Source organism: Python bivittatus, unplaced genomic scaffold (assembly GCF_059951505.1).
Source record: "Python bivittatus isolate LINGU-HERP-01145 unplaced genomic scaffold, Pbiv_v1 ctg000570_np1212, whole genome shotgun sequence".
NCBI classification, from domain to species: domain Eukaryota; kingdom Metazoa; phylum Chordata; class Lepidosauria; order Squamata; family Pythonidae; genus Python; species Python bivittatus.
Genome location: NW_028277097.1, coordinates 24,999,922 through 25,017,073, shown reverse-complemented (window position 1 = coordinate 25,017,073; position 17,152 = coordinate 24,999,922). Strand labels below are relative to the sequence as shown.

At 57.9% G+C, this 17,152-nt stretch overlaps 1 protein-coding gene across 5 annotated transcripts in view; it reads right to left on the bottom strand.

The window, feature by feature from the left end:
- Positions 1–13,794: 13,794 nt before the first annotated feature.
- Positions 13,795–17,152, bottom strand: part of LOC103058101 (phospholipid-transporting ATPase ID-like) — a 50,541-nt gene continuing 47,183 nt past the window's right edge. For all 5 annotated transcript variants that reach the window (XM_088152688.1, XM_088152690.1, XM_088152689.1 and 2 more), the window contains 3 exons: positions 16,782–16,920; positions 16,332–16,462; positions 13,795–14,169 (listed from right to left, as the gene is read on the bottom strand). In XM_088152688.1, coding sequence (XP_088008814.1) covers positions 13,927–14,169; positions 16,332–16,462; positions 16,782–16,920 — 513 coding nt within the window. In that variant the 3' untranslated portion in view covers positions 13,795–13,926. The remainder of the gene's footprint in view (positions 14,170–16,331; positions 16,463–16,781; positions 16,921–17,152) is intronic.

The window sequence follows — 17,152 nt, the reverse complement described above, 5'->3', positions numbered from 1 at the left end:
TGAACAATGGCAGGGCCTGACCACCTGGAGCCACGCCTTTGCTCAGAAGCAGAAGATGGTGGTACCCAGTCCCCGCAAAGTACCGAGGGAGCCAAGCGGCTGCACCCGTGGGGCCGGGGGGGGGGCGTCAGAGGGACAAACGCCGCTGGCAAGCCCCACCCATTTCCATCACATTGTGATTTTGTCAGTATGCCCCTGCGGCACACCACGATGCGACGTTTGCCTTCTGCCCAAAGCAGATATTGACTGCCAAGGTCAGGGTTCCTTCTGACAGATGGGCAGCTGGGTAAGTTTGCTTCCTAAATAAATAAAACAGATAAGGCCACCAAGGGGCCAGAACCAGAACACACACATGAAGGATCTTCTGCGTATTCCTCACACGCTCTTGGAGGAGAACGGAAGTCACCCTGGGCAGCAGAGGAGTCACGCCATCTTCGCCCGCCCAGCTGCACCCACCGGCCTGCACGCTCTCCGCCCAGCAAGTCTACTTTCCCCCCACTTTCTCCAGCGCACAGAGGTGACGCCACGGCCAGAGGTGGGGTTCTGGCAGCCCCCAGCAACAGGGCGCCATCTCTACCTCTCTCCCAGAAGACTAAGGCTTCCTCTGTGCACCCGGTCACTTGTGGACGTTCAGAGAGCAAAGGCTGGTGAACTGGAGGGCAGAAAATCATGTCTGCCCCTCATCTGCCATCAAGAACTCTTGAAGAGTAGTGACTGCCATTATTGTCCACACCCAGGAGAGTCATTGGAAGCTTTCAACTTCAGCAAAGGAACTGACAAAGGCAGCCGGCAGCACATCCCCGTCAGAAACACAAAGCAGGCTGTTCTTCCAGGCCCAGCAACCAATCCAACCTCTGGCCTCCAAGGAAGCTTTCACCATCACGAGCGACCTGGAAGAGACATTCCCCTCCCCACCCCACCCCACCGCCACCCGAGCCACAGGGAAATGATCCATCCCCCAGTCGCCGAGAAGGAAGGAAAGCGGTGACAGTAGGCGCCGACTCTTGAGAGGCAAAGCTCCCATTCATTCAGATATTTCCTGTCTCCCGACTCTTGATTCTTTGCAAACATTTTTGAAACAAACTTGAAAAGGTTGCAATATTGATGGAAGCCACAAAGGTTTGGCCACAAGCTTTGGGGAGGAGATGCTGCTTTACGGAGATGGAATTAATACGTATGTCTCTGGATGACGGCTTGCTAGCCTGGTCAGGTAAGCAGGAGTGGCAAGGCCAGTGGTGAGCAACAAACTGGCAAGTAAGGGGCTGGATACAGCAGCACAAAGGAAATGCGGGAATCTCGGGTCTGAATAGAGCGAGTCCAACTAGACGATCTTAACATGCATCTCGACCAATGCACAGAGTTTGGGAACAAGCAAGATGAGCTGGGTGTCCCGTGGCACCAAAGCTGGAGATGCAAGAGAGACTCTGCCGTGGGAAGAGAGCCTTAAGGACAAGGCTGTTGCAACCATCTGGGTCTTCTGGAAAAGAGGTTAAGGATAGCTCAGCCTCAATAATACCTGCGTGGAAGGAAACCGGGAGGTATTTAAAGAAATCAGTAGGCAGCTCGTGAAGGAGCTGAGGCTAAAGAAGTTGCTTATTGGAAATGGAAGGAAGGCTGATGACCAGGGAAGCCCACAAAGCTTCAGTTGGGGTCCTTCAACTTAGGGTCCTTCAAAGTCCTTCAACTTAGTCAGCAGCAAGAGGAAGAGACAGGAGTGGATGGACTCCCTGCTTATCCTGAATGGAGAAATTTCCAGATGACCAAGAGAAAGCCAACTCCTATTTGCCTCTGTCTTTGCAGCCAAAACAACTGATCAGAATAGCACTGACTGGGAACGACCACAGCAGAGGAGCCTGGGGGTCAGTGAGGATGTGGTAAAGGATCTTCTGGCCAAGTGGAAGGCCTTCAGGTCCCCAGGCCCAGACGAAATCCACCCTAGAGAACTGGAAGAGCTGGCTGAAGAGCTGGCAGGACCTCTGTCAATATCTTTGAAAAGTCCTCGAGAACTGGGGAGGTGCCAGAAGAGTGGAGAAGAGCAGATGTGGTCCCCCACTTCAGGAAAGGAGAAAAGGAGGACCCCTGTGAGCCTAACATTAAACTCTGGAAAGATATTAGGTCAGGTAATAAAGCGGGCCGTTTGTAAGGATTTTGAAGCAATGCCGTGATTCCAAAGAGCCCACGTGGCCTTGTCAAATATAGGTCCTGTGAGACAAATCTCATCTCTTTCTTTGACAAGGAAACTACCTTAGTGGGCAAGAGCAATGCTGTAGATAGATCTGCTCAATCAGCAAGCTTTTGACACGGTTCCACCGGACATTCTCACTGACCAGCCGTTGAAGGGTGGTTTGGATGGCACTACAGTCAGGTGGGTCCACAGCTGGCTAGGTAACCACACTCAGAGAGCTGGCATTAATTGCTCTACCTCAAATTGGAAGGCAGTAGCCAGCAGAGTCCTGCAGGGATAGATCTTGGAGTCCATATTATTCAACACTTCTAGTACTTAACTTGGATAACAGAGTTGATGGGCAGCTTATCAAATTTGTGGATGACACAAAAGTGGAAGGTCTGCCCAACACCCAGGATGACAGAACGATTGCAATTTAAATGGATTGAGAGGAACAAGATGTCCTTTAACAGGGAGGAATGTAAGGCATTCATTTAGGGAGGAGAAAACAGGGCGCACATACCCAGAGGGAGTTTCATGGGATGGAAGAATTACGTCAGAGAAGGACTTGGGTGTGGTACCGACAACAAGCTGAACATGTGACAACATGAATCTAGCTCTCCCAGCACAACACACTGACCACTAGGGCATAAATACAAGGTGGGGTTTCATGGCTTGGAAGCACTATATTGGAAAAGGTCTCGGATGTGGTCATCAGCCCTAAGCTGAACGTGAGTCAGCAGTGTGAGACAGAGGCTAGGCGGGCTAAAAGATTTTCAGTCATTATTTCTCTCTGTCTGCATTATCCTGGGCTCCACATTCCTAGAAGGATGTTGACAGGCCAGAGAAAGGTTCAGAGGAGGATGGCAGATGATGCAGAGATGGGAGGATGTGCCCTATAAGCTGAAGGAAATTCAGCTGGAGAAAAGAAGTCCACGAGGAGACACGACACCAGCGTTAGGGTACCTAAAATGGTGCCACAGGGAAGGTGGTCGGGCACTACTTTCCTCTGCGATAGAAACAAGGACCAGAGAGAACAGGCATTGCAGCTACCTACATTTCATGTAGATAGAAAGGAAAAACATGACAACAGTAAAATCTATATAACCCTGGAACAGTCAGTCTATGAGGCTGTGGATTCTTCACCTCTCAAGGAATGGTTTAACTGGTTTGCTGCACACCACAGAGAATTGCGCTGGTTGATTATCATGATCCACTCTGTCCATCATTCTGTGATTCTGTGATAAGGCCAAATGCTCGAGCGTCTTCTGTGAGAGAGCTGTGAGAGGAAAGGTGGCCAAAGATTTAGGAGACGTTGAGAATGCCACTAAAGCAGAACAGCGGTTAAAGGCAGAGCTCACCTCGAGCACCACCAAGAACCACGGAGCATGGCCATGCAAAAGCATATCGGGCTCCCAGAGAAGAGATGTAGAATTAAAGGCATGTGAGCAAGGGACAGGAGGCGACTCGCAAGATGAAAAGGACATCAGTAAAGGAACACTTGAGGATCCCAGATGAGCAAGCTTTGCAGCACGCGCCATCCCGCCAATCCTCAAGGTCATCTCGCCCACCCCAGGAACAGAGAGCAGCACTTGGGGTTTCTCTCTCAGCCACATCACACTCCCGGCCGCAACCAGGTCGAGGACCCAAACCAGAGCTTTGATCCAAGAAGCTGGACGCGGTGGAAAGAGGGCACCCGACTGACTGACAACTCTTTCCTTGCTTATTTACCTTCCAGTATTTATATCCACCTTCTGTTATACCCGACGGACCCTGACCAGGTGAGAACAGAATAAAACCTACCACAGGAAGCCCAGCTGAATAAAACAGGAACCCAAACAAGGCTCCTCCACGCAACAGGCCGGCAGCACTTTTGACCAGGGGAGCTGGGGCCACCCATGCAGCCAGAGAACGAGCCACCCCCGAGAAGGCCAGTGGCCTGCTCAGCACCCCACGACCCTCGCAAGGAGGGGGCTCTTTCTCAGGAGCAGGCCAATTCGGCCCTGACAGGACAGGACTTGGGTGAGCAGCTGGTGGATCCGCAATACCGGCCCGGTTTCGGTTGGGATTTAGGCCAGGGGGTGGCACTGAGGCTGCGCCAGTCGCTCGAGGGAGAGCGCAGGCCCTGCCACGCCAACGCTGCTGGCAGCCAGGAAAGCTGCCAAGATGGGCTACTCTGGCAACCCCTGGGGGAGCGTTGGGGTGGCAGGCCCCTCCTTGGGGCCTTTTCCTCATTCGACAGTGGCGAGGAAGTTGACTGTCCTTGGGGGGTTGGGGGAGGGTTGGTTATTTTTTCTTAATTCTTCATTGTTTACTTTTGCACATTTCAGAGACTTTTTAGGAACTGAGCGCCATACAAATTGCCTACATAATAAATGCAATCCCCCCGTGCAAAGGTAGCAGCTGAGATTTCTGGCCCGCCCGTTTCAGGCAGCCAAGGGATGCAGGCTGTCCGGGGGGGGCGGGGGCCACACATCGTGTGCCTCTGCTGGAGGAAGGAATGGCGGTCCCGCCCGGTGCCCTGCGTGCGCTGACTTCCTGGCACCAACACCCTCCCGGCTTGGCCTGCTCAGCTCTATGGAGGAGTAAAGAGCGGGGCGGGGGACGGGGCTCAAGGTCTCGCCACTGATGGTTCCCTGCTGACATTTCCTGACTCTTGCGTCCGCAGGGCGGGGGGGATGCACGCATTGCTTCACAGGAATTGGGAAGCACAGGCCCTGATCCAGAGGCAGGCAGGCGGGTTGCCGCAGCTGTGACGTGCCCCCTTCCCTGCTGGGTCCTAGAAGGGCAGTTGGGCCTCCGAGCCACCGATTTCAACGTGGACCTCCACGCCTCACCCAGAACCTCTGGCTGGGCAGGAGAGAAGGGAAGGGCAGGGCAGCCTCCTGGCTCATGCGTGGCTCCGTGGAACCAAGATGGCCACCAGCCGGTCTGCTCGCATTCCAGCGGGCTGATTCCTTTTGCTTGGTTGCCCTTCCCAGCCACAGCTGACCCCGGAGCCCTTGCCTGGCCGAGCGGGAGGGGAAGAGGCAGGCTGTGGAGACCCAGGGCAAGCCCCAACCCCACTGGGTGCCTGGTGTTCGACCCACTGGAGAAACCAGGCTCCTAGCCACGATGGCTACCGCGCCCTGGACAATGTAGGTTTCGAGAGGCTGAGCACCGCTTTAGACGCGGCCTCCGGCTCTGACCCGAATTCTCCAGCCCCTGAAAAGAGGAGCCTTGGCGGGGGGGGGGGCAGTGTGCGATCTGCCATCCCCAGCAGCATCTTTCCTGGGCACCCACCAGCACTAGCAAGAGGCACTGGGGTGGGGGGGAGGCACCAGCATCAAATCAAAGAAGAGATGGCACACTCTTTCTCACCGACACCTGCCTCGGCAGACGGCCCCCCAAGCTCGTTCCGTCGCAAAGAGGCCTGGCCAGCCCTCCCACCCGCATCGCGTGCACGCCCCTCGGGGGTGCCACAGACACCCTGTGGCTGCCAGAGGGGGAGGACCCCGCGCCCGCCTGGCTGGCTGAGGATGGGCCACACGCTTCAGAATCAGAGGCTGCGTTCGCAAAGCGGGGACAGCCCTCGTAGGCTGGATGTTCCATCCGCCAAGCAGCCCGCAGGCTGCAGGGTCGTCCTGAGACTGGGGAGGCCCAGATTCCCGGGGGGGGGGAGGTCCACGGGCGACTCTGGGACAGTCTCGCCCTACTTCCAGCCGGCCTGAAAAGGCTACGCGGCGTCGCGGAGGAAGGCGCCTGTCAGCCCGCGGCAGGCGCGCCGCTCCGCTTCGCTCCGCAGGGCAGAGGCCGCCCGAGCGGGCCACGCCAGGACGCTGGCCTGAGTCACCTCCTCTGGCCAGGCGCGGCGAGGCAGGAACCGGCTCGACGGGTCACGTGCCCTGCAGCGGCCTCGCCGACGGCTGCGCCCCCGACCCATCAGATAGACTGCGCCCGAGCGGGGAGGCGCTGTGGGCATCCCGTCTCGGCGCCCTCGCCCAGGGAAGCGGCTCTGGGGCCACTCGGCGGCTCCTCGCGCAGGCGCTACTCCTGCGGACCCGCCCCCCGCCCAGCCCCTATCGCGCCGTCGGCCCGGCCCGCCCCAGCCCGCCCCAGCCCAGCTCGCCGCCGGGCGAGACGCAGCTGCCGCCCGGCCCCGGCCCCGGCCCCGGCCCCGGCCCCGGCCCGCCCGAGCCCGAGCCCGAGCCCGAGGCGGCGGGCTCCGGGGAGGCGGCGAGGCGCCCCGTCACTCACCGCGCGGGCATCCTCTGCCGGCGGCCCCGGCTGGCTCCCGCGGGATCGCCCGCTCAGCCACCCGCCCGGCGGAGGCAGCCGCTGCGCCGCGCTGCACCGCGCCAGGTAGGGCCGGGCTCCGCCTGCCCCGCCCTGGCACGCGGGCAACGCATCCCCGGCCGCAAAGGGGCCTGTGGCCGCCGCCGGCCGCTCTGGGCTCGGCTGGCGCGGGGCGGCCGGGCTGGGCCGGAGAGGGCCGACCCGGCTGGCGCCTTGCTCCGCGGCTGCCCGCTTGGGCCGCCGCCGCCGCCCGGTGCCAGGGAAGGTACCGCTTCGTGAGGCGCGTCGCTGCGCGGCTGTCAGCCCCTGATACCCGGAGGCGCCTCCTGGATTAACGTCCGGTTCTGCCCCTGCCGTCCAGGGCAGCCGGGAATGAACCTGCTCTCGTGTTGGATGGCCTTTGGACGTCTTGCTCGGCCTTCTGCCGGCGGCGCGCCCAGGTCCCCACGGTGCTTGGTGAGATTCTCTGCCTCCTTCGGAGACGTTCTCCAAGCTCCTCCAGTTGCCATTGCCTCTTGCGCTCTGGTGCCCGGAACACCAAGTGGGTCTGACCCGGGAAGAGGAGCAGGGAGCAGCCCCCTCCCTTGAGCCGGAATCTGAGCAGACGTGGCCCTTGCTCAGCCCAGGTACCAGTAGATAGAAGGAAGACTTCTGAATACAGCAATGTCCTGTAGGACATCGTATCTTTAACCCCTCTTTTAGATGCAGCAGGAGCAGAAAAAGCTGGCTTTCCACGACAGCGAACCACTGCTCACGGATCGCACTGTAGAGGGGAGCAGTCACCTCCCTTGAGCTGGAATCTAGGTTAACGCACCCCGAGACAGCATTTTCCGCCTTAGCAGCGGCATCACACCGCTGGCTCGTGTTTAACATGGGACACCCAGATCCTTTCCGGTGCCCTGGTGCCAGCCCTGGTCTCGCCCATCCGAGACTTGGGCTTACGTTCTTCCTCCAGACAAATATCCAGAAAGTGACCTTCCTCCCTGCTCGCTTCCCTCCTCTTCATCTGGGCCCACCGCTCAGGCCCCCCTCATCTCTTTCCCCTGAAGTATCAGCCGCCCCTCCCAGCTTTCTCTCACCTGCAAAGGTTTCAGGGTCCCCTTAACTCACCGATGCAGCCCAGGGCCTCCCCTTGATATTTCCCCCCAGCTGCGGTGAAGCTGTTTATGACTAGTTGCTAGGTGTAGAAATTCAGCCAATTACAAATCCAGCTAACAGTTGCATTACTGGGCCCTTAAGTTCAGTATTTCTTCATTTTCCCATTAACCAGCCTTTAAAGGGCAGGGGCCTCACTTTCTGTTTTCCCAGAATGGAAGAAAGTGAAGGTGTCCTGAATTTCCCATCCTCTTTGTGTTATTGCACATTTGCCGAGCATCTCTTCTATCACCTCCTCTAAGCCATTTACGAAAGTGTTGGGGCGCTGGGCCCAGGAGAGCGTGAGGATGGCACGAGCGGGGAAGATTCTGGGGTGGAGCTTCAGGGCCGTCGGGGGGGGGGGGGGCAGAGGCATTCCAGGGCAAGCGCCGCCTCAGCCGCAGCAAGGCGGGCGGTGGGAAGCCAAAGAGGGGGATGAGGCCAGCCCCTCCCTGGAGCCTCATGGAGTATTTCCTCTAGTAGCTGTAGATAAGTTTAGTCTGGCGAGGTTCTGTCTAATAGGTAATAGTCAGTAAAGGGACCGCACTGCACCGGAAGGCCTCGAGGCGTTTCTTGGGCAGAGCCTGACAAGAGAACCCCAGAGCGCCCTACTCCGTATTTCTCTCCAGGCCCACTGGGGACCGCGCGTTGGGAATGGTGGTTGGGCCAATCGTGAACCCACCCGGTGGGTCAGGTCAGCCTTCTCCCTGCTGTCCGTCGCCCGCTTGCCTGCCATCTTCTCCAACCGGCAGACCGGCCACTTCCTTGACTCTTGTTCAGCATGTGCCCTGTGCGGCCGTTGTCGGCCTCCCTTGCGGCCTCAGCTCAGGCTGAGCCTTCGCCTTCCCGACCCCTTCCATCCTTGCACACAGGCTACAGCCCTTCCCGGTCGTCTGCTTTTGTCACGTGGCCCTTCCCACTTTTATGTGCTTCTCATTCCTCAGAGCGCTCTTTTGGGCCTGCTGCTCCTGGGCAGCGTGGCAAGGGCGACTCCGGCGGCCCTGGCTCTTCGGCATCCCACAACCTGCTGAGTACCAGGAGGTCCCCTCCGGGTCCCCCGGTGCCCTGGTCCTCGTTGGGGATCCTGAGCGCGAGCTCCCAGACCGCAGGAGGCAGCAGAACCTCTTCCTCCGACAGGTGGGAACGTGGCGGAGTGTTAAGGCCTCTCCATGGCCGGGTGGGAGACCCCCGTCTCATCTGCTGCCCCCACCCCAAGCAAGACGAGAAGGCCTGTTCCAGCCATACCCCCCACCCCGCTCTTCCTGGGAGGCAGCAGCACAGATCAATGAGGGGCCTCGGCTTTGGACAGACTGACTGTTCACCCCCCGGGGATCAGGGTGAGGGACCTCCAGGAACATTCTTAGGATCTTGGCTTGTGACTCAAAGCAGCTCACAGCTCTGTAACTAGGCCAACAGCATCAGATGATATTTTAAGCCTTAAAAAACCCACAGCAGCATGCTTGGCATGTCCCTTGCCCAGCAGTCAGACTGCCAAAAGATTTACTCTCCAAATCTAATAATAGTACCTAGCTTCCAACCAGAGGGAACACACACACTATTTTAAGGCATTTGGGCCCCCAGAGCAAGCAGCCATAAACTTTGTCAGCTGATTTCTTAAGGGAGCACCAAGCAAGTCCCAGGAGGGCAGTTAGAGGGGCCTGGGGCGTCTGGGCTTTTAAAACACAGAAAGGGCAGAACAGCCAGACCCTCCTCACACTCCAGCCAGGGTTTTCTAGGGCGGTGGGCTCTGCAGAATTAGGGTGGGAGAAATGCCTCCTTCAGGCAAAGGGCCAAACCCTCCACTCTGCATCCTTAGTAGCTCTCCCAGGATGAGTGGCAGGTGGGACAGGGGTGTGCAAATACCCTTGTGCTTCCAAATACACATGGAGGCTGGGTTGGCACAGAGCGCTCAGCTCTAATTCCTGGCTGGTCTTAGTAGAATCCTAGCCAACTGTGGCTTCTATAGCAAGCCGTGGTTATGTGACTAGGGTAAAGTATGGGGTCTGAACCAAATCACAGCTTCACTTTTGTTCCCTTGGAGAGAGAAGCTGAGCCGAGCTCTGGATCAATATTTGGAGGAGCCAGAGACAGTTGGCAAATCCAGGGAAGACCATCTTGCCTAACAAAAATGCCAGAGCTAGGTGGCACCCTCAAGTCTAACTCGTTTATTATGGCATAATCTTCTGGGGATAGCAGTCCCCACCATTATAGTGGTGTTATTCTTAAGTCCTGCCAATCGCTCCATTGCCTTGGCAGGGACAAGCCGACAAATCAGCCAGCCTCTTGGAAGAGGTGCTGCAAGGAGGCATTTCCTATTTCTCGGAGTTCAGTTTAGAGTCAAGGAAGAGGAAGAACAAAGGCGAATTGCTTGATATCCATACCTGGGAAAATCCTAGAAAAGATCATCAGTATGGGACGGATGGTCCCACCACTCAGAGGTCCTGCAGCCAGGCGCACTACCACACCCAACGCGTGGTCCAGCACGAAGCTCTATCAACGTGGAGGGAGATGCCCAGTGGGGAACCCCAGGACTCTGCTCTGGCTCCGGGGCTCCTCAACACCTTCATAAACGACTCAGATGAGGGGACGGAAGGGGTGCTTGGCAAATTGGCAGATGACGCATAGGTATGTGTGTGGGTGCTGACACCTCAGAAGGTCAAGGGTCAGAAGGATCTTGACAGACATAAATAATGGGCCCTATCCAACAAGGTGCAATTCGATGGTGAGAAATGTAGGATTCTGCACTTAGATAGGAAAAACCAGGCTCACAGTTACAAGATGGGTGGTACTTGGCTCAGCAGCGGTCCTCGTGAGAAGTATCTGGGTGTCCTGCTAGGCCACAGATTAAGCGTGAGCCGGCAGGGAGCTGCAGCTGCCAAGGGAGCTAACACAACATCTTCATAAATGATTTAGATGAGGGAATAGAAGAGATGCTCATAAAATTTGCAGATGACACAGATTTGGGGGGAATTACTAATAGTCTAGAAGACAGGCTCAAGATTCAAGAAGACCTTGCTAGACTTGAACATTGGGCCCTATCCATCAAAATGTCCAATGGTGAGAAATGGGCGGGGGGGTGGTCTCCAATGTCCTTTCTAATCCTGTGATTCTATGGATCCCCAATTTTAGGCAGGGATTCCCTTGGAGGCCAAAGCCCATATCCTCTTCTCACTGCCTCCCCATTTTGGATTGGCTCGCACATTGTGCTGGACCCAAAGTCAGCAGGCGTGCTACAGCGTGAGGTACAAACTCTCCCTCCACCTTCCGACCCTCCTCTCCAGGGCTGGCCCTGCCCACAAAGAAAAAGAGGGCCGCTCTTCTTCTTCCTCAGCTGCTGACCAAAGACCCAACCTCTGGAGGGAAAGAGGCAGGATGTGCCCCAGGGGTTACCTTGGCAGAGGCTGGGCAGAAGGGCTTGCCAGGAACCCTCGTGCCCTGCGCGAGGGATGAGGTCCGCCGGAAGGCATCTCCGCCCATCACTGGAGTGACCTCTAATGTTCCCCAGATACCAGATTCAGGACGGTTAAAGTAAGGAGCGGGTGGGCATTCCAATGGCATGCGCCAGTCGAAGTATGTGGCAAGAGGTCATAATGTCATGGATGTGTTCTGGTCGCATTGCACGTGATACCGTGCGAAGTCTGGCTGATTTTCACTCTGGTCATATCCTGGTGGATTGGATCGGATGCTTTACGGCTCCTAAAGTTATACGAGCCAGGAAACGGTATTTCAGTCACCAGGCTAAGGGTGTTGTGTGAACGCGGCCCGTCTCCGAGCCGCTCTTGGCTCCCAGGGCTGGCGGGAGACTGGCGCTTTGGGAGCACCGGAGACAGAGCAGCAGCTGCTTGCTCTCGTATCTTCAGCCAGCAAAGCTTTGAACTGCATGCTGGGTTAATTTCGCTGCTCCACAAAAAGCTGAATTTTTCCCCATGACTAAAAGTAGCTGAATAAAAATAATTAGGGGGGAAAACCTGAAGGCACTTCAAAGGGTCATCCTGTACAGTTCCTTAGAAGCACGTTTTGCTCTCGGGGACTCCTGGATTGACTTTGGGGTGGAAACATGCAGAGGGGTGTTTGGGGTGGTTTGGATTTTATTTTATTTTCAAACATGTCAGAAGATCTTTTTGTGAGAATGTTTGTAATTATTTGGAGATGTGACAAATAAATAAGACACTTCCCTTATATTATTTAATTTTTTAAAAGCTCAACATTATAAATACATTAGCCTCAGCAAGCCTGAATTGCTGTGTGCATAAATATATGGGCATTAAAAAAATTACAACACTGGATTTAGATTTGACTAGCATAATATCTCTTTGGTTCCCTAATCCTGGCTGATATTAATTTCCATAACCATCTTATGCAATAATTTTTGATGAAGCAATATCGTTCTAAAAATTAAATAGAAATACTTGCAGAAAAAAGGTACCTTAGCAGAGGAGGATTGTGGGACAAGCGTTCTGGCAAGCTTCCACCCTACAGCAGGCCCCCCCAGGGACGGCCCCCCAAAGAAGGGCCCTGGGCAGGATGGCCGCTCTAGGATTTTGTGGCCCTGCTGATCAGAAGCGCAGGGAGGCCAGAGAGCTTTGCTGAGAGCCGAAGGGGGCTTGGCCAGCTGAGCAGCTGCCAGGGACCCTGCCCGCGGCAGCAGGGGTTCCTCCCGAGCAGGCATGGCATCTCTGGCCCAGATGAACACGTCCCCCCGCCAGCCGCCCTGCCCGTCCGCCCTTGCTCCCTTATAGGACGAGGGCCGGCCCCCGAGCCCCCACCTGCTGATTTGGGAGTCGACTTTGGGCTGCTTTTTTCCTATCCCCCCCACACCGAATTTCTTGCGCGAGGGGGCCTGGACGGGGCTCCTTCACCAGCCCGCCGGTGCTGGCCCTGTACCTCCTCAGGCCTACAGATGCCAGCAACACGGCGGGAGCGAGCGGCTGGTTGCTCACAGCGTTTCTGGCCTCACAGTTTGAAACGGCATCAACCTTGGGCCGGGAGCAGATGGGGGGGCAGTCAAGCAACAGGCTTGGCGGGGGGGGGGCGATGCATCTCTTCTCCAGCCAAGGCTCCAGGTGGACAAGAAAAAGGCAGGGACCGTTTGAGAAAGGAGGGGGCAGGTGTCGGCCCCGAGCGACCAGGGGGCCGATGCCGCGTTACAGCAGCCTCGATGTGGCCCCGCAGCCCAGATGTGCAGGAGCAGCGGAGCAGACCACACTGTGCGCCAGCACTTCTGCAGACGCTCCCGTGGGGTGGAAGAAGCGCACGGAGGTTGGCCCTAGATCACCGCGATCAAACAGAGCAAACAGAGGCCAGCGGATCCCCTTTCTCCTCCTCTCACTCGGTCTCGCGCCTAGAGCACTTCCCTGAATTTTGCTCCTGTTTTATTAAAAAGGTTGGTACAAAGGAAGGCCAGCTCGGGGTCAGCAACCGCCCCGCGCTCCCCGCCTTCCCGCCCACCGGCTGGGACAGGGCTGGTGCTGCTCCTCTTCCGTTGCTCAGGAGCCAGAGAACTGCTGCTACGCAGGCTGCTGCCAGGCTCGTGCACCCTCCTCCCCTCTCTGAAGGTGCTTCAGCAGGACAGTGCAATGGTGGAGCGGCAGTCCGGCTGGAGAGCCGGGAAAAGGGGCACTCAGGGTGGCCCCCCGGCTTCACCTGCAGGCGACGCATCCAGAGCCGTGTTGCAGCCCTCCCACCAAGCTTGCATGCGAGCCCTGCTGCTCTGGGGCTCCCCACTTTCCTGAGCCCTGCCCTGCCCCCCCAGGGGCTTTGCTGGGCAGGAGCCGCCATGCCCCTTCAGGCTCTGAAAAGCACCAACTCCAGCAGCATCTCTCTTCAGGCGTTTGGTGGGGTGCTCTCCTCCCTCCTCTCTGGGGCAGGAGGGGGTGGAGGCCGGCCTGCCCCTCCCTGGCCTTTCAGGCTCTCTGCTCAGCCAGGGGCCTTCTCAGTCCACTTCCTCTGGGGGGAAATTCTTCAAGGGGGCAGCTGTGCTCGGCCTTCTGCCGCAGGAGAATCCACTGGGGCTGAGTTTGTGGCTGACCTGGAATCCTGGGAGCCGCTAAGGGGTCCGCCACCCTGAGCCAGCTAGAAGCCCCCGCCGAGGCCGACCGGCCACTCTCGGCCGCGGCCTGCTCTTTGTGGAAGGAGGGGCTGCCTCGCCCCACTCCCTCCTGCATCCTCTTCGGGGGGAGGGGGCTGTGAACGGGTGGGGGATTCACCATGGGGCTCTCTGAACCCGCCCCGCTGCCCGCAGCACCCCACACCCCAAAGGTCCCATCTCAGGAGGCAGCCGGTTGCAAGCGAAAGCGAGGGTCCCATCCAGCCCCCCAGCCGGTCTCCGTGGTCAGACCCGCACGCTGGCAGTGTTACGAAGCGCCTTGCTCTTTTCTTTCGAACCTCAGCCGGTACTTCTCGGTGTAGGGCGAGAAAGTCCCCGAGCCGCCGAAGGGGGATTTGGGGCGCATGTTCCGCCCAGAAGTGATGAGGGCCCCGAAGCCCTGCTGGTGGGAGAAAGCATAGCCGGAGCGGCGGGACGCGCTGCGCTGCAGATACCTCTTCAGGGTGGGGGGCGCGGGGGCTTTGCGGAGCTCCTTCACCCTGCGCAAGACCTGCGGACAGACCAAAGAGCCCAAGCTGAGCGGGGGCTGGCCCTGGAAAATACGTGCGCTCTACTACGCTCCCCATCTCAGTCTCCGAGTCATTTGAACATAGGATGTCTCTCTCACAACGCCAAGCTTCTGCGCTGAGCTGCGTCCAGCTGATGGGAGGGAAGGGAGGGGAGGGGAGGGGGCAGAGCGCGTGGCACTCCACCCACGCTGGACGTGGACAGTGAGGGGTGTTTCTCATTCTGCGTGGATACGTGCATTTCCATCACACTGGGCCCTTTGGGGATAAGCCACACTTAAATGGGAAAACAAGCGGGCATAAACCAACGAAAGGGAGGAGAGGAGCATGAAGTCTCCCTCTGGCCGACCCCTCTACCCCTTTCCCTCCTTGCAGGGCCTCCTTGCTTCCGCCCCGCTGCACTCTCGCCTCTGCCCGCTTAGGTGCCCCCCTTGTCCCCTCCCTCCCCCTCCCCTCCCCTCCCCCTTAAGAGCGCCCTCCATCCTCTCTAGAGCATCACGCCACCCCGGGTCATTTCACTCGCCTTCTCTCTTCGGCCCCCCATCCCTGTCCCCCCTCTCCTCGTTTCACCCAGCAGGCCTTAAGTGTCCCACCCCTCCTCTATTCCACAGACACACCCAGCTCTGCCTTCTGCCCCCTTTTGCCCCCCCACGCTCACACACATCCATTTTCACTCCTTCCACCAACACTCCTTCCTTGCACAGACCACACTCTATCTCTCTACCAGCTTTTGCACACTGCAACATCTCTCCGTCCATTTCCCTTCTTTAATAAACATTCTGTTAACGTACAGGAATCCATTTACTTGCTTTCACCATTCGTGCGTAACTCGCAATTGCTCACTCGGCTTCCCCTGTCAAACACACCCACCCTAGTCTTCCATACATTGATTTTCAGATCCACGCTCTTCATTCCCTCCCTCGCGCAGTCCATCTAACTTCCTCTAAACTAGTTAATTTACCTGTTTTGTCCTACTGAAGTCATTCTGGTTTCACCCCTTGCTTCCTTTTCTGTCCCCTCCCTTGTCCCCAAGAGCAACTCTTAATGCTCCTGATCTAAAAGGGAGCTCTGTCCACGCTCCTTTCTGACCCCTCCTAAACCTTTGAAGCTAACGCCTATTATCCCTCCCCCCCCCGCCCCCCACCCCGCAGATGGGATGCCTGGCATTTGTGGAGGCCCAGGGGCTACCTGAGCACTTTTTAACCTGTAGTTCCTCTGCCTGGAAAAGAGCTTTTGTGCCCTGGGAGCAAGAGGGGGCAGCCTTAAGGGCCGAGGCGTCCGGTCCAGCAGTGTTTCTCCGACCTCCTCCTTGCCGGGCTCCTCTTCTCAGCTTCTAAGAACTCAGCGATGCTGGAGAGAGGAGGGCGGCACCCACAGGACCAGCTCTGCCCTCAAAGGATCACTAGGGGGCAGCAGAACCACACGACAGCCATGCCAGCTGCGGAAAGGGCGGCTGCCTGGCAGGTGTCTTGTCCAGTGTGCAGGTGAATCACAGCGGTGCTCTGGATGGGTGGCCAAGCGCCAGCAGCTGCTTTTGGGGCAGGGCAGAAATCCCAGCCCTTGCTGGCTGGGGAATTCTGGGAGTTGAAGTCCACCCATCTTAAAGTTGCCAAGGTTGAGGAACCCTGCTTTAGAGCCACAAACGCATCCCCAGAGAGGCCAGAGCCATGCAGGGCTGGGGGTGGGGAGACCAGGCTGCAGTCCACCCTAGCCACGGAGCCTTCCTTTGGGCCAGGCCCTTTTGCTCAGCCCAGCCTACCCCAAAGGGTTGTTGTGGGGAAAAGTGGAGGAGGGAGGGCTGCATACGCTGCCATGAGCTCCCGAATAAAAGACAGGAGAAGACTTTAGTAGACAAATTCCCTTAGAATCTGCCGGCAGACCTCTTGCCACTGGACAGAGGTCGGCAGAAAGAGGCGCTCCCCCTCCCTTCTAAAGAGGCCTTTTTCCCCCTGCTCCCCTTCTGCATAATCTGCGCTGGTCGTCCAGGCGTGGCTCCCGACTGACTGCCAGCCCTCTGACCGGCCTCAGCATGGGGCAGGCGGCAGTGGCATACCGCCACAGGCCAAGGGGAAGACAGGTGGGGTGGCCCCGCCCCGGGCTTCCTGGAGGCCCACAGCTGCCCAAATTCCGGGGCCATGAGGAGTACCTTGTCACTGAGGGTTGGCTTGAGCTGCATCTTCAGGAACCGGAAGCCGACGATCGGCAGGACGCAGAGGCTCACGCAGAGGCAGACGGAGAGCCACACCTTGGGCTGGTTGAGGGTGTTCCGGGCCGTGCCTGGGAATGGAGGACATGGAAGGCCCTGCACCATGCCTGTCTGGAAGGCACGGGGCGGATCCCCCTCCCTGGCAGTGCCGCCCGGCTGGGGTCACGCAGAGCACCAGGCGAAGATGCCCTTCGATTCGTGGCTCAGGGCGACTGCAGGCAACCGGGTTCATTCAGCTGACCCCGGGAACGTAGCCGCTGGCAACCCCCCTGGGGCTGCCCCGCCCCTGAGGCTAAGCGCCTTGCAGGGACCAGCATCCTCCAGCATTAACGGGAGCCCCTTGAATTCTCCGCAGCTTCTGCAAGAACGGGAGACGCCCCGCGTACGTACCGACGAAGGGGAAGGAGGACGTGAACGTCAGGTACGTGCCGTCGCTGTACAAGGTGAAGGTGATGGCGAAGTAGACTGCCAGGCTGCCCCAGATGAAGAGCTGGTTCACAGCCGTCCAGTAGGCCGTGTCCAAGCCCATCTACAAAAGACAGGCTTGCTGATGCCCTTGCCGGGTGGGACCCCAACCCTCTCCATGAACTGGGCCAACTGCCCTCACCCCCCACCCCACCCAAGCGCTGCCTCTCCTCTGGTAGAGCAAAGCCATGCACACCAAGAGCCAGCTGACCCTCAGCACTCACCACTCAGGTGGAGCAGGGCGACGGGGCTTTGCTTTCCTGGCCCTGAATTCCCACCCTTCGTGCGCGGACACC